Source organism: Coregonus lavaretus, assembly GCF_964263955.1.
Source record: "Coregonus lavaretus genome assembly, chromosome: 2".
Lineage (NCBI taxonomy): Eukaryota > Metazoa > Chordata > Actinopteri > Salmoniformes > Salmonidae > Coregonus > Coregonus lavaretus.
Window position 1 is genome coordinate 88,318,788 of NC_139989.1, and position 24,561 is coordinate 88,343,348.

A 24,561-nucleotide genomic window follows, 5' to 3' on the forward strand; every position below is an offset into this window, starting at 1 on the left:
AGCCTATGGTGCGCGTCGCCAGCCCGGCTCGGCCTGTTCCTGTTCCACCGGTGCCTGGTCCGGCACCGGTCAGCTGCTCCACGCCGGAGCTAGAGCAATCTGCTCCACCAGTGTTCAGTCCAGCTCCGGCCAGCAGGGCCAGACCGGACCAGGGGTACTGTGGGGGGTTAGAGAGGGAGTGGGGATCATGCCCGGAGCCGGATCCGCCGCCAAGGCGGAGTGCCCACCCGGTCCCTCCCCTGTGGTGTTCTGTTGGCGCGGTCGGAGTCCGCGCCTTTGGGGGGGGGGTCCTGTCACGCCCTGGCTCTGGGGACGCTTGTATGTTGAGCCAGGGTGTGAGTGTTCTTTGTGTTGTTCTAGTTCTGTGTTTCTAGGGTGTAGTTCTAGTTATTGTGTTTCTATGTTGGCCAGAGTGGTTCTCAATCAGAGGCAACGAGTGTCAGCTGTTGCTGGTTGTCTCTGATTGGGAACCATATTTAAACAGTCTGTTTTTCCACAGTGTTTGTGGGATCTTGTTCCGTGTAGGTTTGTGTATGTTACCGAGGACTTCACGTATCGTTTTGTTGTTTTTGTTCGTGTGGTGAACTATAAATAAAGTATGTTCGCATTCCACGCTGCGCATTGGTCTACTCCTTTTGACGGTCGTGACAATGTATTTCAAGGCCTATCTTCAAATTCAGTGCCTCTTTGCTTGACATCATGGGAAAATCAAAAGAAATCAGCCAAGACCTCAGAAAAAAAATGGTAGACCTCCACAAGTCTGGTTCATCTTTGGGAGCAATTTCCAAATGCCTGAAGGTACCACGTCCATCTGTACAAACAATAGTACGCAAGTATAAACACCATGGGACCACGCAGCCGTCATACCGCTCAGGGACGAGACGCGTTCTGTCTCCTCGAGATGAACATACTTTGGTGCAAATCAATCCCAGAACAACCGCAAAGGACCTTGTGAAGATGCTGGAGGAAACAGGTACAAAAGGATCTATATCCACAGTAAAGCGAGTCCTATATCAACATAACCCTGAAAGGCCGCTCAGCAAGGAAGAAGCCACTGCTCAAAAACTGCCATAAAAAAGCCAGACTACGGTTTGCAACTGCACATGGGGACAAAGATCGCACTTTTTGGAGAAATGTCCTCTGGTCTGATGAAACAGAAATATAACTGTTTGGCCATAATGACCATCGTTATGTTTGGAGGAAAAAGGGGGTTGCTTGCAAGCCAAAGAACACCATCCCAACCGTGAAGCACAGGGGTGGCAGCATCATGCTGTGGGGGTGCTTTGCTGCAGGAGGGTCTGGTGCACTTCACAAAATAGATGGCATCATGAGGAAGGAAAATTATGTGGATATATTGAAGCAACATCTCAAGACATCAGTCAGGAAGTTAAAGCTTGGTCGCAAATGGGTCCTCAAAATGGACAATGACCCCAAGCATACTTCCAAAGTTGTGGCAAAATGGCTTAAGGACAACAAAGTCAAGGTATTGGAGTGGCCATCACAAAGCCCTGACCTCAATCATACAGAAAATGTGTGGGCAGAACTGAAAAAGCGTGTGCGAGCAAGGAGGCCTACAAACCTGACTCAGTTACATCCAAAATGCTGGAGCATAGCGCCAAATTTAAAACTGTAAGCTTCACTGTCCAAACACATATGGTTTGGACTATGTGTGCCTGGTAAACACATGTGGATCTAGTGAACAGTTCTCACTTGTAAACCAACTACAGGAATACTGACCTCAGAGTCTCAAGTTTACAGCGGGGATTCCCCAGTACAGCAGAGAGCAACTTCACTCCTGAATCCTTCAGGTCATTGTTACTCAGATCCAGCTCTCTCAGGTGTGAGGGGTTTGAACTGAGAGCTGAGGCCAACAGTTCACAGGATGTGTCTGTGAGTTCACAGCCAGTGAGTCTGCCAACACAGAAGAAATACAATTACAGACAGGTTGTATTAAAATGTTACGCTTTCCCTGTTTACACTGTTACCGTGCACAAATAAAGTGTGGGGTTTGACCTCAGAGCTGAGACCAGAGAATGTTCTCTGTAGCTCAGCTGGTAGAGCACAGCACTTGTAATGCCAAGGTAGTGGGTTCAATCCCTGGGACCACCCATACACAAAAAAAAAAAAAAGAATGTATGCACGCATGACTGTAAGTCGCTTTGGATAAAAGCATCTGCTAAATAGCAAATTATATTATATGCACAGCCTTCCTCTGTGACTAGACACCATGACAGGCTGCAAAGGGTAAAATCATTTCAAATTACACTGCTATTCTTTGGTGGTGAAAATACAACGGCAATATTTTCAGATATACCAATGACCTGAAACCCGCTGTATCTATTCATGAATTGATGTATCATTATTAAAAATGACAAATTATCGAAGTACTGCTTGTAGAGAGAAAAATATATAGTACAAATATTTGAGTAGACTGACCAGACCAGTTTAAAAACCAGTATCAGTCAAAAAACAGACAGTGGGGTATCCGATTTAGATTGTATTGAGTATACAGTCCACACCATATCTATTTTGGCTGTGAAGCCAACATTTTAAATGTGGCTCTATAATCCAGCATTTTAGATTTGAGATCAAATGTTTCATATGATGTGACATTGATGCATTTGCAGTATATTTTGGTTGTGTTTTGGGTTATGTTTTGCCCAATAATAACTGAATGGTGGATGATGACTGGAATAATTGTATTTCTAAGTGAGTAGATAACATGTTTCTAAACACAGCTAAATTAATAAATATGCCAAGATTAAGAAAATCATGAATGAATGATGAATAGTAATGAGTGAGAAAGTTACAGAGGCTACAACAAAACATGTTACCATTACCAATAACAGGAGAGGTTGGCATTTTAGGGGTATGATCTTTATTTCTTTTTAACTTTTTCAATCATCATTATTCACAATTCACAATTTATTTATAAATGGTGAAACAGATATGTATGAATACCCTCAAATAAAAGGTGACATTCTGTACTGTCGCCTCATATGAAACATTCTATATTAAATCCAAAATGCTGGAGCATAGCGCCAAATTTAAAACTGTTAGCTTCACTGTCCAAACACATATGGTGTGGACTATGTGTTCCTGGTAAACACATGTGGATCTGGTGAACAGTTATCACTTGTTGACCAACTACAGGAATACTGACCTCAGAGTCTCCAGTTTACAGTGGGGATTCCCCAGTACAGCAGAGAGCAACTTCACTCCTGAATCCTTCAGGTCATTGTTACTCAGGTCCAGCTCTCTCAGGTGTGAGGGGTTTGACTTCAGAGCTGAGACCAGAGAAGCACAGCCTTTCTCTGTGACTCCACAGCCTGACAGCCTGACAGAGAGATCATCATGATTTCACAAACACACTATTAATTTAACACCAGTAGTGTAGAAGGACAATGGCAGATGCATTTGGTTTATTCTCTTAAACAACATATAGATTCATCTTCTGTCTCCTAGAATTGTATGGTCATAATGTTATACTAATGTGAAAATCAATTCATTGATTAAATGTGTCCTGAAACCTTCCATATCTATTCATAAATAGATGTTTCATTATTAGAAATGACAAATTATGAAAGTATTGCCTGCAGAGAGAAACATGTATAGTACAAATATTTGAGTAGACTGACCAGAGCAGTTTAAAAAGCAGTATCAGTCAAAAGACAGACAGTGAGGTATCAGATTTAGATTGTATTGAGTATACAGTCCACACCATATCTATTTTGACAGTGAAGCTAACATTTTAAATGTGGCTCTATACTCCAGCATTTTGGTATTGAGATCAAATGTTTCATATGAGGTGACAGTATATAATGTCACCTTTTATTTGAGGGTATTTTAATACATATCTGTTTCACCATTTAGAAATGAAAGCACTTTATGTATCTAGTCCCCCTATTTGAAGAAGTCATAAGTATTCTGACCAATTCACTTATAGTGTATTAAAGTAGTTAAAAGTTGAGTATTTCGTCTGATATTCCTTGAACACAATGACTACATCAAGCTTGTGACTCAAACTCGTTGGTTGCATTTGCAGTTTGTTTTGGTTGTGTTTTGGGTTATGTTTTGCCCGATAGTAACTGAATGGTGGATGATGACTGGAGTAATTTTCTGTCTAAGTGAGTAGATAACATGTTTCTAAACACTACTGAATTAATCCTGATGATGACATGATTAAGAAAAATCATGAATGAATCATGAATAATAATGAATGAGAAAGTTACAGAGGCTACAACAAAACATGCTAACCTCTCACCATTACCAATAACAGAGGGGGTATGATCCTTGTTCCTCTGTAACTTTCTCATTCATCATCATTCACGATTCATTCATGATTATTCATAATCATGGTAGCATCCACATGAATGTAGAAGTGTTCAGAAACATCTTCTATTCTTACTGACAATACAAGTGAAGTGACTCCAAAATGACAGGACATTATTCACCATTCAGTTTCTATTGGGAAAAACATCATCCAAAACACAACCAAGACAAACTACAAATGCATTCAACAAGTTTGTAGAATCACAAGCTTGATGTAATCACTGCAGGTAAGGAATATGGGACCAAATACTAAACTTATGACTACTTTAATACAATATAAGTGAATATGTCCAAATTATTACGACTTTTTCAAATGGGAGCACTAGACACATAAAGTGCTTTCATTTCTAAACAGTAACACAGATATGTATGAAAATACTCTCAAATAAAAGGTGACATTATATGCTGTCACCTAATATGAAACATTCCATCTCAAATCCAAAATGCTGGAGCATAGCATCAAATGTAAAACTGTAAGCTTCACTGTCCAAACACATATGGTGTGGACTATGTGTGCCTGGTAAACACATGTGGATCTGGTGAACAGTTATCACTTGTTGACCAACTACAGGAATACTGACCTCAGAGTCTCCAGTTTACAGTGGGGATTCCCCAGTCCAGCAGAGAGCAGCTTCACTCCTGAATCCTTCAGGTCATTGTTACTCAGGTCCAGCTCTCTCAGGTGTGAGGGGTTTGACTTCAGAGCTGAGACCAGAAAAGCACAGCCTTCCTCTGTGACTAGACAGCCTGACAGCCTGACAGAGAGATCATCATGATTTCACAAACACACTGTTAATTTAACACCAGTAGTGTAGAAGGACAATGGCAGATGCATTTGGTTTATTCTCTTAAACAACATAAAGATTCATCTTCCGTCTCCTAGAATTGCATGGTCATATTGTTATACTAATGTGAACACCAATGCACTGATTCAGTAAGTTTTTCAATATAATATAATATATTATATACATATTATAATATATATTTTTCTCTAAACTGAATATTTCTTCCTGATGATTAGTACTTAAATGTCATTTTATGTACTCACAGAGCAGCTCTGGAGGCTTTGACCACTGGCAGCAGCCTCAGAAGACCTTCCTCTGATCTGGAGTATTTCTTCAGGTCAAACACATCCAGCTCCTTTTCTGAAGTCAGCAAAACAAAGACCAGAGCTGACCACTGAGCAGGTGACAGTTTGGCTTCTGAGAGACTTCCTGATCTCAGGTATCTTTGGATCTCCTCCACTAGAGAATGGTCATTCAGTTCATTCAGACAGTGGAACAGATTGATGCACCTCTCTGGAGAGGGATTCTTCCTGATCTTCTCCTTGATGTACTTGACTGTTTCTTCATGGCTCTGTGAGCTGCTTCTTGTCTTTGTCAGTAGACCTCGTAAGTACTTCTGATTGGACTCCAGTGAGAGGCCCAGAAGGAAGCGGAGGAAAAGGTCCAGGTTTCCCGTCTCACTTTGTAAGGCTTTATCCACAGCACTCTTGTAGAAGGTAACTTTACGCTTGTGTCTGATCCTCACGGAAAAGTTGCTGGACGTTGATTGAGATTCATCCATTAGATTCTCATTGTTGTTGATGAATGAGAGGAACACATATACAGCAGCCAGAAACTCCTGAATGCTCAGATGAACAAAGCAGTACATCTTTTCCTGGTACAGCACACATTCCTCTTTAAAGAGCTGTGTGCACAATCCTGAGTACACTGAGGCTTCATTGACATCAATGCCAGCCTCTTTCAGGTGTTCTTCATAGAAAATCAGATTGCCCTTCATAAGCTGTTGAAAAGCCAGTTTTCCCAGTGACAGAATGCTCTCTTTATTCCAGTGTGGACCTGTCTCTTCTTTCCCAAGATACTTTTCATTCTTCTGTTTGGTATGAAACTCCACAAGGTGTGAGTACATCTCAGTCAGAGTCTTGGGCATCTCTTCTCTCTTATGTTTCAGCATGTGTTCAAGGACTGGTGCAGAAATCCAACAGAAGACTGGAATGTGGCACATGATGTGGAGGCTCCTTGATGTCTTTATGTGTGAGATGATTCTGCTGGCCAGGTCCTCATCACTGAATCTCTTCCTGAAGTACTCCTCCTTCTGTGGGTCATTGAACCCTCGTACCTCTGACACCTGGTCAACACACACTGAAGGGATCTTATTGGCTGCTGCAGGTCTGGTAGTTATCCAGAGGAGAGCAGAGGGAAGCAGATTTCCCTTGATGAGATTTGTCAGCAGAACATCCACTGAGGTTGACTCTGTGACGTCACAACAGATCTTGTTCTTCTGGAAGTCTAGGGGCAGTCGGCACTCATCCAGACCATCAAAGATGAACAGAACTTTGAACTTTTCGTAGTTGGAGATTCTTGATTCTTTGATTTCCTTTGAGAAGTGATTGAGAAGTTCAATGAAAGTGTGTTTTTCCATTTTCATCAAATTCAGCTCCCGAAAAGGGAATGAAAATACAAATTGGACATCCTGATTTGCTTTTCCTTCAGCCCAGTCCAGAATGAACTTCTGCACTGAGACTGTTTTTCCAATGCCAGCGACTCCCTTTGTCAGCACAGTTCTGATAGGTTTGTCTTGTCCAGTTAAGGGTTTGAAGATGTCGTTACATTTGATTGCAGTCTCTGGTCTTGCTTGTTTCCTGGTTGTTGTCTCAATCTGTCTCAGCTCATGTTCATTATTGACCTCTCCTGTTCCAACCTCTGTGATGTAGAGCTCTGTGTAGATCTTATTGAGAAGTGTTGGGTTTCCTTGTTGAGCGATCCCCTCAAATACACATTGAAACTTCTTCTTTAGATTAGATTTGAGTTCACGTTGGCAAATCACAGCAAGCTCATCTGAATGAAGAAATAACACAGAGGATATTAATAGTACGTATGTTTTAATGCCTACAGTATTCTAGGACTGTTATAAAGTTTTTAATAAAAATAAATTGTTCTCTTAACTTACTGTATAAATGTGTAAATGTTTTCATAATGCATTACAGACTGGATTATATTATTATTGGTATTCTCTCTCTCTCTCTCTCTCTCTCTTTCTCCTCTCTCTCTCTCTCTCTCTCTCTCTCTCTCTCTCTCTCTCTCTCTCTCTCTCTTTCTCTCTCTCTCTCACTCACTCTCTCTCTCTCTCTCTCTCTCTCTCTCTCTCTCTCTCTCTCTCTCTCTCTCCTCTGTCTCTCCTCTTCTCTCTGTCTAAATTAATCACCACAACACATCCCTGCTGCTACTTGATGAGGTCACTAGGTGTTGTGTTAAGGCTGCTACAATATCATTGAGTTACACAGCTACTTTAGCTGTACTTTAGCTACAGCTTTTAAATGTTCTAAAACAGCATTCAACATGAGGCAGACAGCTCTTACTTTTCTCCAGTGTGTCAGCAAGCTCCTTCTGGTTCATTTTCCTCAGGAGTTGCAGTGTGATCTTCAGAGCCCCCTCTCTGGCAATGCTCTCCTGCTTCTCATCTTCAGCGTCCACCACTTCCTTATCCTGCTTCTGACTCTCAAAGCCTTCTAGACTATATACAAGGAGTACCAGTACTGAGTCAATGTCCAGGAGTACCAGGTAGCTGAGATAAAAACTAGACTATATACAAGGAGTACAAGTACTGAGTCAATGTGCAGGGGTACCAGGTAGTTGAGGTAATAACTAGACTATATACAAGGAGTACCAGTACTGAGTCAATGTGCAGGGGTACCAGGTAGTTGAGGTAATAACTAGACTATATACAAGGAGTACCAGTACTGAGTCCATGTGCAGGGGTACCAGGTAGTTGAGGTAATAACTAGACTATATACAAGGAGTACCAGTACTGAGTCAACGTGCAGGGGTACCAGGTAGTTGAGGTAGTAACTAGACTATATACAAGGAGTACCAGTACTGAGTCAATGTTTAGGGGTACCAGGAAGTTGAGGTAATATGTACATGTAGGTAGGGATAAAAGTGACTAGGCAATCAGGATAGAGATTACATCTCCTCATCCAGGGAGTGCACACAAACACACACACACACACACACACACACAGGGAGGGAATGTTGTGTTAGTTTAATATTGTTTCAGGACTATGAAAATGGAAAAAAGGATTAGCCTATGGATTATGAAAACAACAAAAATAAATGGTAAAATGGGAGAGGAGAAATGACTAGAGACAGTGTTGTTTAACTCACTGACCATGACCCATGAGTTCTTCTTACCTTTGTTCAGTAGAAAAGTCTCCCTCTCTGAAGTTTATAGGTTCAGCCATAGACAGGTCACTCTTCATGGACACACAGCTGGGTACAGGGAAGGCTGGTCTCTCCTGCTTGATTGGGCTTCAACACAACAGAGACAAACATTACATCTCGCATCTACTCTGAGCTCAGATGGGGAAACATAACAAGAGTTTCATTCTAAAACGCTATATATCCATTTTCAGAAATGTTCGTAAATTAGCTTCTATTCTATTCTATTCTATTCTACTGCTGATGTAGAAAATGTATTCTGGGAATGCATATGAAGCATACCAGGCCAGGGTTTGGGGTTTGAGATGTCAATGAGAGATAAAAATGACTTCCTTAGTTGTTCATTTAGAAAATGTTCTGTCTTAAGTAGTTTAAAAAACTGACACATTTTCATGTTAGTCAAAAACAACTTTATATCGAAGGAGTGCCTTTGATTTGACGGCCTGCACATGTGCAGTTCAGAACAAGACGACCATTAGACCCAATCAATTAACATTAATTGAGTCACCTCTGGTCGAGAAAAATGTATTTTCCTAGTACATTCATTGTCAGATTCATCAACCAGCAGCGAGCACTCTGCCTTCTCGAACAAGTAGCCAACTCAGCCCCGATAAAAAGCTTGTGCCGTCAGCGGCAGCGAGTACTCTGCCTTCTAGCGCAAGCGAGGGGAATGTTGAGTTACATTTGCATGATATAATTTATTGGCGGGCTGGAAGATGCACTCTTGTCTTATCTATTCCGAGGTTATTTCCTCCCAATATCAGATATTAAGATAATTTTTTATAATACATGAATACTAGGGTTGAGGTTAGTGCATCTGACTAGTGATTATTTACCCGGGGTTCAACACCTGCTATAGTCACTATTTAATTGCTCTTCCAAAAGCATCACAGGCCTATTACGAGATATATAGCTAACTAAGTCTCCCGAGTGGCGCAGTGGTCTAAGGCACTGCATCGCAGTGCTAGCTGTGCCACTAGAGATCCTGGTTCGAATCCACGGGAGACCCATGGGGCGGCGCACAATTGGTCCAGGGTAGGGGAGGGAATGGCCGGCAGGGGATGTAGCTCAGTTGGTAGAGCATGGCGTTTGCAACGCCAGGGTTGTGGTTTCGATAAAATAATATATGCGCTAACTGTAAGTCGCTCTGGATAAGAGCGTCTGCTAAATGACTAAAATGTAAAATGTAAAGTAATGAGTGACCATCTTAGAAAATCATGGGACATATAGTATTTGGTTGCGTGCTATATTATGTTAATCATATTGCTGCTTGTAGCCTATAACTGATGCTTTGTGGTCTTATGCTGCCATCTATTGGAAATATTTAGCAATTAAAAGTTATTAATTCACGTTCAGACATTGGTGAGGCAGCTGAGAATAAAGTGTATTTTTCTTGTTAATTCCTTAGATCAGTCTCAAACCTGACCCACCTGTCCCACACCATTTTCTGGACTTTCACACAGAGGTTACTAGGTCACCCAGTTCAAACCACATTTGAAAAATAAAATTAATGTGTCTTGTTTATCAAGCGTTCTGCCTTGCAATAATAAATATCATAAAATAATAGGGGTGTAACGATCCATCTACTAAATCGATGTATCGATTTATATTCATACGATCCAACTACATCGATCTGTGCTCGGCGAGTTGGCATTTTGGACAACATATATCGATCTAACATCGATTTAAAATGTAATAAATCGATTTTATCGATACTAGGAAATAACCCATTGGATTTAAGCACGTCAGACTTTATATGCAGGGGTGCACATAACTGGTACGCAGATACGCAAGCGCGACAAAAATCAGGAATGCGTAATGACACTTGTGTTACTACGCGCCTTTGCGTACTTGACCGATCTTCTCATCTAACCTTACACATGACATGTTGCTTGTCAACTACTGTCAGGGATGTCCAAAAAGCAACAGACATTAAGCAGATTCTTTGGCGTTTCGCCACCTACAAAGAAACGCCAACTGGAGCCAGAGCCGAAGAAAATACTTTTTTCGGAAAAGTGGCTTGAAGCTAACGATGAGGGCACTGAAATGTGGTGCAAGATTTGCCGCTCAAATCCACATCTAGCAGACAAAACAGGTGCATTTTATAAAGGCTCAAAGAATTTCAACCATCCTTTATTTGACAAACATGAAAAGAGCAAGGAGCACACGAATGTGGCGCAAGCCATTGCTAAAAGCTAGCCGAGAATAAATGTCCAGTCGAGACTTTTCCAGGACACAGGCTTGGATGACACAGACGGGGCTGCTGTCAACGTAGGTATGGGTAAGTTTCATAATACCAGATGGTCTGCATGGAGGCATGAAACACTGTTAAAAATATCAAGACTATTGCCAGCCATTAAAATGCAACTGGTTACCAGGTATTTATTTCAGTCACACTGGTTGAATTTTTGGCTAAAAGGTTACTGAATCGATTTCAAGTCACTGAATCGTTTCGGATCGTATCGTTCTAAATGAACCAATATCGTCCTTGAATCGTATCGACAACCACGAATCGTGATACGAATCGAATCGTTGTTAAAACGAATCGTTACACCCCTATAAAATAACTAATAACAACAAAAAAAGCAAAATGTGTAAACAGGTTTTGATTAACAAAATAATAAAAATGCTATTTAATACTATATTTGTATTTACTAACATAATAATAGTATTACTAAAATAGTTTCTAAAAGTGTTCTAGGCTACCCTACCCTTAAGGCTGAAATAGGTAATACGTAGTGTAAGAGTTTCTGTATAGCACTTTGTGACATCTGCTGGTGTAAAAAGGGCTTTATAAAAACATTTGATTGATTGTTAGGTTTAGGGTTTTTATGGCAAAAAACAGTATTGGTTTATAGCTCTCTTGCGCCTCCTTGTGGCCGTCTGTGGTTACTACATCACTCATTCATGACACTTGCTAGGCTCATAATATCAAATCAAATCAAATCAAATTTTATTGGTCACATGCGCCAAATACAACAGGTGCAGACATTACAGTGAAATGCTGGGATTATGCTGTTGATGTGAGCCATGACCAGTCTCTCAAAGCACTTCATGGCTGCAGACGTCAGTGCCACGGGTCGGTAGTCATTTAGGCAGGTTATCTTAGAGTTCTTGGGCACGGGGACTATGGTGGTCTGCTTGAAACATGTTGGTATTACAGACTCAGTCAGGGACATGTTGAAAATGTCAGTGAAGACACTTGCCAGTTGGTCAGCACATGCTCGGAGTACACGTCCTGGTAATCCGTCTGGCCCTGCGGCCTTGTGAATGTTGACCTGCTTAAAAGTCTTACTCACATCGGCTACGGAGAGCGTGATCACATAGTCGTCCGGAACAGCTGGTGCTCTCAAAATCTGAGGTAGCAACTGCATCAGATCTACAAATCCATTAGCTAGACCACCCGATTAGACAACAATCACCCCATTATATCCATTTGGCTTGCAACTCTGTGAACCTGTGCAGCATTCGCTCAAATTTGATGCCTACTAATAAAGATTTCGATGCATATCAAATTACCCAGAGGCCATTTAGAAACAACAAATTAAAGAAAAAGTGTTATTTCTTAATTCAAAAATGTATTCTGGCTGTTTAAATCGGCCACCTCTTGAAAAAGAGGACAGGGACATGTGTTAAGTTTAGGTTGTACACCTTTTTCTGAAAACATGGTTAACCATGACCAGAAACTGTTTAACATTTCATGGCTTTTCCCCAGCCATCGCTAGCGCTATGGGTTACCACAAGGTGAGCTGTGAGCCATAAGTAGCCGTAACCTTGTTAATAATCAGTTACCTGAGGTAAACCTACAGGGTTAACGCTCACCAAGTAGCCGTAACCTTGTTAATAATCAGTTACCTGAGGTAAACCTACAGGGTTAACGCTCACCAAGTAGCCGTAACCTTGGTAATAATAAGTTACCTGAGGTAAACCTACAGGGTTACCGCTCACCAAGTAGCCGTAACCTTGTTAATAATAAGTTACCTGAGGTAAACATACAGGGTTAACGCTCACCAAGTAGCCGTAACCTTGTTAATAATAAGTTACCTGAGGTAAACCTACAGGGTTAACGCAGGCAGGTCTCATTGATAACAATAGTGAAGCTGGCATTGTGACGCAGAACAATGGGCTGGGAATAGAACGTTCTGAAGGCGAGTCAGTGTCACGGAGCTCAATAGAACTAATAGGAGCTGGTAGGGTGAAAAATGCCCAAACATAAGGCCTGTTGTTTCGAGATTACTTCATAACCAGGGACAGAAGGTAATATTATGAAACTGGGCTCCATGGCGGATGCAATGAACTAATTTTATCCGAAATAAACGTTGTAAAAAATGTCACTTGATGCGGCCCAAAAATAATATTAAAAAGTTCAGTCCTTGGACACAGAGGGGTTAAACACTAAAGTTACCGTCCATCTAGTGAAGAGAGGAGAACCGGACAGAGGGATGGTAGGTAGCCAGCATCCGTCAACGAGAGAGGGAGAAGCCCTCCACGGTACTTAACAGGTGGAAGAAACAACCAGGGAGCTCCATCGGTCCACAAGAAATGCAGGCAGCCGGTGATGATGTAGTGGTAGCTAGGATATCTAGGATGCTGCTGGTAAAGAGTAGCTAGCTTAGCTAGCTGTACCGACTAGCTTGGCTAACTAGCAGGTCGTTCGTCTGTCCCTCGAGGATGATGACGAACCCGTTGAACCACACAATTAAACAAGACTAGCGAGTGAAAAGGATCTGGCTACACTCATACTGTCACTGACCATTAAGCAAAAAAGCAAATTGAACAATAAACTTCGGTGTCTCAACACTGTAACGAACTCCGTCGTCATTTCCCAACATCACCTCAGCCCACTCTGCGCGTAACTGGACAATATGCTTGGCGCCAAACCGTACGTGGACGCGGACAGTTCTGTACGGGGACGCGGACAGCTTCAGAACGCGGACATGAGCAGAGCCACACAATAAACTAAACCAAGTCTTTACAGTGGCTTACATTAGTAATATTCATTTTTTATTATGTAAAACAAAATGATTCGTTTTTTAAAACAATGTTTTGAGATCTGGGCCCATATCCAAAAAGCGTCTCAGAGTAGAAAATGTGTCGTATAAGTGCTGAGAATAAAGCCATTTAGTCCTACTCTTATGGGTATAAATTAAAGCTATGCATGAAGCCTCTTTATTCATAAGCGTCCCACCTAGTTGGCAGATATTTAGGACACCTCATGAGCTGTCCTAACCAGTTAAGAGATTTCTGTGCCACATGTAGTTGCTTTGGAGCAGTGGTGACCTGTCATTCAGGGCAGAGCCCCACCTGTTTAGCAGATGCTCTTACCCAGAGCGATTTACAGTGAGTGCATTCATCTTAAGATAGCTAGGTGAGACAACCAGATAATACAGTCAAATATACAGGATATGGACATTCAATTTCAGCTAAACAATGGATATATAGCGTTTTGCAATAAAAATAATAATAATTATCTACATCTAAAATCTATTAATTAAACATCTGAGAACAGTAATATTGAAGGTACCCATAAGCAACCATTTCTGATTATTGTGGAAATAGCATTTAGGAAATAAACTCTTAATAATTCTTAAACAAAATTGTCATCTCACCTCTTAGCTTTGGTGTCATGTTCCCCAGAGAGACTCATTTTAGAGGCAGGGCCCCCCTCCTCTCTCTCCCCAGAGAGACTCATTTTAGACCACTGACCCCTAAACAGAGATCCAACATGTTGGTTGTAGTTAACACAGTAATTATTGAATATGAATTGTTATCATTTATTAATTATCTCTTACAAAACATTTACTAACAGACATATTGAAACAGTCAGGCTATTTAATGCAATCAAATGAACATCTGGTTGTGACATCTCTTCTCCATGTTAACTGTCAATAATAATAATAAGTCACTGTTTGTTAAGGTAGTTATAGACAGTGCAGCAACACAAGGCCATGTCTCACAGTTATTTGTATTCATTAAAAGTCAGCCAATTATTATCTTTAAATCTGTTCTTTTCTAAACGTATCTGAGAATGTAGACAGAAGGGCTAAAACGGGCTTGATTGATCTGGGGGGGATCAGTGATCTATACAGAAAGGTTTTTTGCAACAATTAAGAGATTTTATATTATTTAAAGTAGGCTAGGTTATAATGTATAACAGTAATTTTTTGTGTAAAGCAGATCAAGGTCTATACCTCAGCCAGTGGTGACCCGTCATTCAGGGCAGGTGGCCTTTCCTGTTTTGCATGTTATTTTGGCATTAATACGTGTCACATATCAGTTTGCAAAAAATGTAAAAATAATATATTGAGTTAATAAAGCCGCAAAAAAACATGGTCTCTTTTTTGTTTTCTTGAGTAAGGCAGCTCCAAAATGCAGGTGTTTCAGCCTAGCTCAGTGCTTTCTGTGGTGGTGGGTCAAGCCAGAAGACAATACAGAGCATTGCTTCGTGATTGGCTCAGTGTTCTGTCACTCATGGGGACACTACGTCACCGCCAAGTCTAAGGGTAGAGCTAGAAAATTCAAGCCCATTGGGTGCTGCCACAGAGTTACATTAGAAGTGCCCATCCAAGAAGGTCATTGGCCAACAGATAAAATGACGTCAAATCACATTATATCTACAGTATCTTTGATTGAACTGATCAGGTCAACATCATACTTTCAAAATCTTAGCCAGCAGTCATCATCATGAATCAAGTCGACAATCTACAGGCAAATCCTTTTTAATCCTTGTCATATGAAGAGAAATAATGAAGAGAAATGATAGGACAGCTGTTGGGACTCTGCTGTTGGGACTCTGCTGTTGGGACTCTGCTGTTGGGACTCTGCTGTTGGGACTCTGCTGTCAGGACTCTGCTGTCGGGACTCTGCTGTCGGGACTCTGCTGTTGGGACTCTGCTGTTGGGACTCTGCTGTCGGGACTCTGCTGTCGGGACTCTGCTGTCGGGACTCTGCTGTCGGGACTCTGCTGTTGGGACTCTGCTTTATGTCGGCCCTAACAGTTTGTGGCCACCGTTTGTCACCGTTATAGTGCAATGAATGTATTGTTTAGTGTTGTGTTGTGGAGTGGCTTTGCTGGCATGCATCCCCCTTTATTTATGTTTTGCCCCACCAAGATTGACATGCTAAAATCACCACTGACCTCAGCTATAGCCTAGATGACCAGCCTAAACCTGTTCAGATCAGTTCCCATAACGTTATAACAGTAACAGTAGCAGGAGCCTAGTCCTGATACAGATGGAGGTCTATACCTCAGCTATAGCCTACATATCCTAGATGACCAGCCTAAACCTGTTCAGATCAGTTCCCATAACGTTATAGACCTACCAGTAGCAGGACAGAGCTTGTAGCCTAGGCATGGTATTTTACACACAATTTCAAACGGAGACCATCAGGTTGGTCAGCATGATAAGTGATCATAGCTCAAACCTACTCTGACCATTGAATGTCTGACGTCGACCTAACCTTATAATAGTTTGTAGTTTAGCCTAGACCTATGAGAGTCTGCCCGTCTTTCCTACATATCAACACATTCATCCGACTTCTAATGTTACCGAGAAATACGTGCCACAGTTTCAACAGCCATTGTGTAACTGCGTAGGCTACACACTTACTTTCACGTTCATATGAGGAAATCACATAACTTCTTACAGTCGCTGGTGCAGCCGCCTGTTCTCTTGCAGATGAAGTAGCTTTTATAGGCGACTCATTCAACCAGCCTAAACAACAGTAAATAAAAGATGTCAAATGGTCAAAAGTCAATCCTGATATAGCCATGTACATCAAAGAGAGGTGTATTGCTACAGATGTAGGATCTTAATTTTAGCCAGTTTGCTACAGCAGGAAAAGAATCCTGCAGCAACAGGACATTTGAATTATTATGTGGATTATAATGAATGAAAATACATTTAAATAGAAAAGTGCAATTGATCATCTTCAGAAACCTTTTTTAAAGCTTAAATACACTCAAATACACTACAAGTTTTAGTTATCCTGCAACAGGGTGATCAAATTAAGATCCTGCATCTGTACAGAGATTATGTTTTTATCTAAATAAGGCAGTTTGAGTTATTAGCAATGATGTTGCAACTGCCAGCTGCTGTAAACATATGTGATTGGATGTTATAGACCCCCATCTGAACAGTTTCTTTCCCCATGCTGTAGCCCTCACCAACTGGCCATCTGGCCCATAGAGACTAAAGGACTATACACTCTATGGTGCACACCACATCAAGCCATCTCTGAACTGTACACTACCATCTGGTCCATAGAGACTAAAGGACTATACACTCTATGCTGCTCACCACATCAAGCCATCTCTGAACTGTACACTACCATCTGGCCCATAGAGACTAAAGGACTATACACTCTATGGTGCACACCACATCAAGCCATCTCTGAACTGTACACTACCATCTGGCCCATAGAGACTAAAGGACTATACACTCTACGCTGCACACCACATCAAGTCATCTCTGAACTGTACACTACCATCTGGTCCATAGAGACTAAAGGACTATACACTCTATGCTGCTCACCACATCAAGCCATCTCTGAACTGTACACTACCATCTGGCCCATAGAGACTAAAGGACTATACACTCTATGGTGCACACCACATCAAGCCATCTCTGAACTGTACACTACCATCTGGCCCATAGAGACTAAAGGACTATACACTCTATGCTGCACACCACATCAAGCCATCTCTGAACTGTACACTACCATCTGGTCCATAGAGACTAAAGGACTATACACTCTATGCTGCTCACCACATCAAGCCATCTCTGAACTGTACACTAAATAACTGAACTATACTGCATTAGCACTCTGTTAATCTCTCATAGATATATTTATACTGGTACTGTATATGTATACCCACTGTACTGTATATCTGTATACCAACTGTATACCCACTGTACTGTATATCTGTATACCAACTGTATTCCCACTGTACTGTATATCTGTATATCAACTGTATTCCCACTGTACTGTATATCTGTATACCAACTGTATTCCCACTGTACTGTATATCTGTATACCAACTGTATTCCCACTGTACTGTATATCTGTATATCAACTGTATTCCCACTGTACTGTATATCTGTATATCAACTGTATTCCCACTGTACTGTATATCTGTATACCAACTGTATACCAACTGTACTGTATATCTGTATACCAACTGTATACCCACTGTACTGTATATCTGTATACCAACTGTATTCCCACTGTACTGTATATCTGTATACCAACTGTATTCCCACTGTACTGTATATCTGTATATCCACTGTTCATTATCTTATAGCTCTATGCTCACTCTTCCTATTTGTGTATAATGTTGTACAGACATTTGTGTAAACTCTTCTGTCTGTATTCTGTCTCTAAATGTTGTCTGTCACTATCACCATGTAAAATTATGTGTACAGATGTAGGATCTTAATTTGATCACCCTCCACCGCAGAATAACTTAGTGATTTAAACTGGGACTGGTTATCTCCAAACTCTGAGACCATGTCATTTGTTATATTTCACCCAATTGATAAAGGAAGCTAGAAGGCTGAACCCAGAAGACAACTCTAAATAAACACTAATGATTTTATCCTAAAATCCTTTCACTCATATTGTTGTGTCTCTTTGTTCAACGGATGTCGGGAAGCCTATGATATCAGTCGTGTATCAAACAGTGGGCAGTGCAGTGAACCAGGGCGGTAAAGTTAAACCAGGTCGCTGGCGAAAAAGGCAAACACCCTAAGCATCGCAGCAACAGGGTTAAACCTAATTATAACCTGTCTATAGGGTTAAACCTAATTATAACCTGTCTATAGGGTTAAACCTAATTATAACCTGTCTATAGGGTTAAACCTAATTATAACCTGTCTATAGGGTTAAACCTAATTATAACCTGTCTATAGGGTTAAACCTAATTATAACCTGTCTATAGGGTTAAACCTAATTATAACCTGTCTATAGGGTTAAACCTAATTATAACCTGTCTATAGGGTTAAACCTAATTATAACCTGTCTATAGGGTTAAACCTAATTATAACCTGTCTATAGGGTTAAACCTAATTATAACCTGTCTATAGGGTTAAACCTAATTATAACCTGTCTATAGGGTTAAACCTAATTATAACCTGTCTATAGGGTTAAACCTAATTATAACCTGTCTATAGGGTTAAACCTAATTATAACCTGTCTATAGGGTTAAACCTTATTATAACCTGTCTATAGGGTTAAACCTAATTATAACCTGTCTATAGGGTTAAACCTAATTATAACCTGTCTATAGGGTTAAACCTAATTATAACCTGTCTATAGGGTTAAACCTAATTATAACCTGTCTATAGGGTTAAACCTAATTATAACCTGTCTATAGGGTTAAACCTAATTATAACCTGTCTATAGGGTTAAACCTATTGCTGCGATGGGAATTGTAACCTGGCTCACACTGCCCCCTATAAAAGCAAGTCCCGTGCTTCGACTACTCAGACCCCTCACACAACCGGGTCGTGCATTCTGATGGCCTCACAGACACCATACTACTTCTGACACCAATGTAGCAAACAGCGGGGCAGGGAAGCGAACCCAGGTTGCACGTGTAAAAGTCAAACAACCTACGCATCGCACCAATAGGGTTAACCCACATGGTGGGAATTGGAATGTGGCTCACACTGCCCCCTCCGACCAGGAAGTCGACTACTCACACGTCCAGGCCAGTCTGATGGCCTCACAGCCGCCATTCCACTTCTGACACCAATGTAATTCTCTGGCAACAGCTCTGGTGGACATTCCTGCAGTCAGCATGCCAATGGCACGCTCCCTCAAAACCTGAGACATCTGTGGCATTGTGTTTTGTGACAAAACTGCACATTTTCGAGTGGCCTTTTATTGTCCCCAGCACAAGGTGTACCTGTGTAATGATCATGCTGTTTAATCAGCTTCTTGATATTCTACCCCTGTCTGGTGGATGGATTATCTTGGCAACGGATAAATGCTCACTAACAGGGATGTTAACAAATGGGTGCACAAAATCGGAGAGAAATATGCTTTTTGTGCATATGGAACATTTCTGGGATATTTTATTTCAGCTCATGAAACATGGGACCAACACTTTACATGTTGCATTTATACACTGCTCAAAAAAATTAAGGGAACACTAAAATAACACATCCTAGATCTGAATGAATGAAATAATCTTATTAAATACTTTTTTCTTTACATAGTTGAATGTGCTGACAACAAAATCACACAAAAATTATCAATGGAAATCAAATTTATCAACCCATGGAGGTCTGGATTTGGTTTCAAATTAAAGTGGAAAACCACACTACAGGCTGATCCAACTTTGATGTAATGTCCTTAAAACAAGTCAAAATGAGGCTCAGTAGTGTGTGTGGCCTCCACGTGCCTGTATGACCTCCCTACAACGCCTGGGCATGCTCCTGATGAGGTGGCGGATGGTCTCCTGAGGTATCTCCTCCCAGACCTGGACTAAAGCATCCGCCAACTCCTGGACAGTCTGTGGTGCAACGTGGCGTTGGTGGATGGAGCGAGACATGATGTCCCAGATGTGCTCAATTGGATTCAGGTCTGGGGAACGGGCGGGCCAGTCCATAGCATCAATGCCTTCCTCTTGCAGGAACTGCTGACACACTCCAGCCACATGAGGTCTAGCATTGTCTTGCATTAGGAGGAACCCAGGGCCAACCGCACCAGCATATGGTCTCACAAGGGGTCTGAGGATCTCATCTCGGTACCTAATGGCAGTCAGGCTACCTCCGGCGAGCACATGGAGGGCTGTGCGGCCCCCCAAAGAAATGCCACCCCACACCATGACTGACCCACCGCCAAACCGGTCATGCTGGAGGATGTTGCAGGCAGCAGAATGTTCTCCACAGCGTCTCCAGACTCTGTCACGTCTGTCACATGTGCTCAGCGTGAACCTGCTTTCATCTGTGAAGAGCACAGGGCGCCAGTGGCGAATTTGCCAATCTTGGTGTTCTCTGGCAAATGCCAAACGTCCTGCACGGTGTTGGGCTGTAAGCACAACCCCCACCTGTGGACGTCGGGCCCTCATACTACCCTCATGGAGTCTGTTTCTGACCGTTTGAGCAGACACCTCCTGCTGGAGGTCATTTTGCAGGGCTCTGGCAGTGCTCCTCCTGCTCCTCCTTGCACAAAGGCAGAGGAAGCAGTCCTGCTGCTGGGTTGTTGCCCTCCTACGGCCTCCTCCACGTCTCCTGATGTACTGGCCTGTCTCCTGGTAGCGCCTCCATGCTCTGGACACTACGCTGACAGACACAGCAAACCTTCTTGCCACAGCTCGCATTGATGTGCCATCCTGGATGAGCTGCACTACCTGAGCCACTTGTGTGGGTTGTAGACTCCGTCTCATGCTACCACTAGAGTGAAAGCACTGTCAGCATTCAAAAGTGACCAAAACATCAGCCAGGAAGCATAGGAACTGAGAAGTGGTCTGTGATCGCCACCTGCAAAACCAGTCCTTTATTGGGGGTGTCTTGCTAATTGCCTATAATTTCCACCTGTTGTCTATTCCATTTGCACAACAGTATGTGAAATGTATTGTCAATCAGTGTTGCTTCCTAAGTGGACAGTTTGATTTCACAGAAGTGTGATTGACTTGGAGTTACATTGTGTTGTTTAAGTGTTCCCTTAATTTTTTTGAGCAGTGTATTTTTGTTCAGTATAGATAAAAACACAAAGCTTCCAGCAGAGGTCAGTGCTCTTCTGACAGCTGTCAGATGGTAGTGTGATGTCCGAAGCTTCGACAGTCATCATCACGTAGTATTGTTACTTTGATACAAGCATTGATACGTTGTGTCGAATCAGTAGTGCTTTGAAAACTGCAACGGCGCATCAGACCTCCTGTTTTAATCGTCCAATCCCTAATATTCACTGAATGTTGACTAGCAACAAGAAAGTGGTACCTAAAAGACTCCCACCATGAGTTCCCATTGAAGTGGCTCCAGACGAGGAAATCTGAAATAAAAACCCTCCAACTTACAATATGGAGTAAAAAAACAAGTGGAGCAAACCAGACCAAACCAGACCAGACCACACCAAACCAAACCAGACCAGAGCAAACCAGACCAAACCAGACCAAACCAAACCAAACCAAACCAAACCAAACCAGACCAAACCAGACCAAACAAACCAGACCAGCCAGACCACACCAAACCAAACCAGACCAGACCAAACCAAACCAGACCAAACCAGACCAAACCAAACCAGACCAGACCAAATCCTGGGAGATACAAGACAGAAAGACTTTGTTCATCAACTTAAAGAAGCAGAGCTACAAAGAGGTGCCAGTCTTCTAACATCTCTAAGGCCAACCAGAACACTGGACCAGCTGCTCTTCAATATCACATAACAGATGGAACCCTTCTGACTAAAGAGATGACAAGCCAGCACAGGCATAAGCATACTGTCTATTGAGGTGGCGCCAAGAGGTGCGGCCAACGTGCTAACGTCCAACCTCAAAATATAAATGGAAATACCAAAGCCTGTAACAACATGTAGTCGTGACTGATATTTTTCACCTCATCTTCCTGTTACTGTTTGTTTAGGTAGTTATAGACAGTGCAACAACACAAGGCCACATTCCTCTCAGCCCTTCCACTCTCTCAGGCTAATGTGTATTTATTAAAAGTAGACTATTTCTTTCAATCTGTTATTTTCTAAACATATCTGAGAATGTAGACAGAAGGGCTAAAATGGACATGATTGATCTGAGGGGGATCAGATCCGTACAGAAAGGTTTTTTGCAACAAGTAAGAGATTTTATATTATGTAAAGTAGGCTAGGTTTTACTGTATAATAGCAGTTTGTTAGTGATATGCAGATGGAGTTCTATACCTCAGCTATAGCCTACATATCCTAGAAGACCAGCCTAAACCTGTTCAGATCAGTTCACATAGGTTATCAGTAGCAGGATTGATCACCTACAAATCGGTTTTAACCAGTATATCTAGCTTGCATCATAGCACACCCCTCAGGCTACATACAGGTTTCAGCATGAGGCAGGCATCAACAGCCGAGTTGTAGGCTACTACCTGGGTCGTATTCATTAGTTTACACCGCAGCCAACAGTTTAAAAATGTTGCATAAACAGTTTACTCCAAATGCTGTACAACGTGACCTAAACGGTTTCTGTTGCCAAACGTTTTGCTACGGTGGGCACTAATGAACACACACAACCTGTTTTGAGGAACTGTAAGTTGTTGTTAGTCTTTCCACAGTATTTATTTGTCTCTCTTTCTCACGAAATACCTTCCTGAGTGAAAAGAGTTAACAGTAGATTAGAAAGAGAAAATGTTGTTGCTTGTTGTGTTTTAAGCCTGTTTTGAGAAGACAAGTCTATAGACCTATGATACAGAACACTCTTAGAAAAAAGAGTTCCAAAAGGGTCCTCTGGCTGTCCCAATAGGAGAACGCTTTTGGGTTCCAGGTAAAACCCTTCTGGCTTCCATGTAGAACCCTCTGTGGAAAGGGTGCTACCTAGTACCAAAAATGGTTCTACAAAGGGTTCTCCTATGGGGACAGCCAAAGCACCCTTTTAGATTCTAGATAGTGTAGGAGCGATCACCCTGGGGCACTCAGATGGAAACAGAACGATTTCACCCCACGCATCTAATTTATATCCAAAACATTTTAAGGAGAGTAGGCCTATTATAACACTGTCCACAAAACATATCATCAACTATATGAATACACATAACAATATCATCAACTATATGAATACACATAACAATATCATCAACTATATTAATACACATAACAATATCATCAACTATATTAATACACATAACAATATCATCAACTATATTAATACACATAACAATATCATCAACTATATGAATACACATAACAATATCATCAACTATATTAATACACATAACAATATCATCAACTATATGAATACACATAACAATATCATCAACTATATTAATACACATAACAATATCATCAACTATATGAATACACATAACAATATCATCAACTATATTATTACACATAACAATATCATCAACTATATTAATACACATAACAATATCATCAACTATATTAATACACATAACAATATCATCAACTATATGAATACACATAACAATATCATCAACTATATTAATATCATAACAATCGTCGTCTTACCTTTTATGTGTCTCTCAATAGAAGTAGAGTCTGGAATGATCATTCGGTGGTGGAAAGTTCCTTTAGTTTGTTCTGCTCATTTCCATATCAGGTTCTACCTGTTCTCTCTCCCACTCCCTGTCTCTTTATAGCTCTTACAATGTGCCTTGGCATCCATTCTACAAGTGTCTGGAACTCCAAATGTAGTTCTGATTTAGTGTTCCAAATGAAAACAATTTGATTAAACTGGTTAATATGGTTAAAATACATTAAGACTGAGTAATGCTGTGATTGTTTTTATTATTTTGTTATGTATTGAAATGTTTGACTTTATTTTCCCTATGTCCTTTCAATATAGGAACAATTTGTGAAATGACAGCCTTCTGTAAATATGGACAAAAGTCTATGGATTAATTTGATGGTATGTGTCTTGCAACATTATGTAAAATGACAGGTTGAGAAACACTCCTAGGTGCATATGTGAGAAGGAACGCAAACTGTCTCCCTATGTGTGTGCCATCCCTAAACATCAAGTGTTTGTGGTTCATTAAAATGTTTATTGTCAAGGTTGAAAAAAGAAAAAAGAAGAAAATAAAAGTGTCTGGAACTCTATTGGAGGGATGTGACATCATTCTTCCACAAGAAATTCCATAATTTAGTGTTTTGTTGATGGTTGTCTTCAATTGAGGTTGAATTGAGAGGTATCAGCTCCTCTCTCCCCAGGGGTATCAGCTCCTCTCTCCCCAGGGGTAACAGCTCCTCTCTCCCCAGGGGTAACAGCTCCTCTCTCCCCAGGGGTAGCAGCTCCTCTCTCCCCAGGGGTAGCAGCTCCTCTCTCCCCAGGGGTAAAAGCTCC

At 41.3% G+C, this 24,561-nt stretch overlaps 1 protein-coding gene across 1 annotated transcript; it reads right to left on the reverse strand.

Annotated features, from left to right (window-relative positions):
• Positions 1-1,896: 1,896 nt before the first annotated feature.
• LOC311141119 (NLR family CARD domain-containing protein 3-like) lies at positions 1,897-23,763 on the reverse strand (the record flags this gene model as incomplete). The annotated part of the gene is made up of 7 exons (XM_084176377.1): positions 23,727-23,763; positions 16,163-16,267; positions 14,162-14,260; positions 8,526-8,642; positions 7,694-7,848; positions 5,464-7,172; positions 1,897-1,911 (listed from the first exon to the last, which is right to left on the reverse strand). The coding sequence occupies exons 3-7, from the start codon at positions 14,242-14,244 to the stop codon at positions 1,897-1,899; spliced, it is 2,079 nt and encodes a 692-aa protein (XP_084032503.1). The 5' UTR covers positions 14,245-14,260; positions 16,163-16,267; positions 23,727-23,763.
• Between the last annotated feature and the right edge of the window lie 798 nt (positions 23,764-24,561).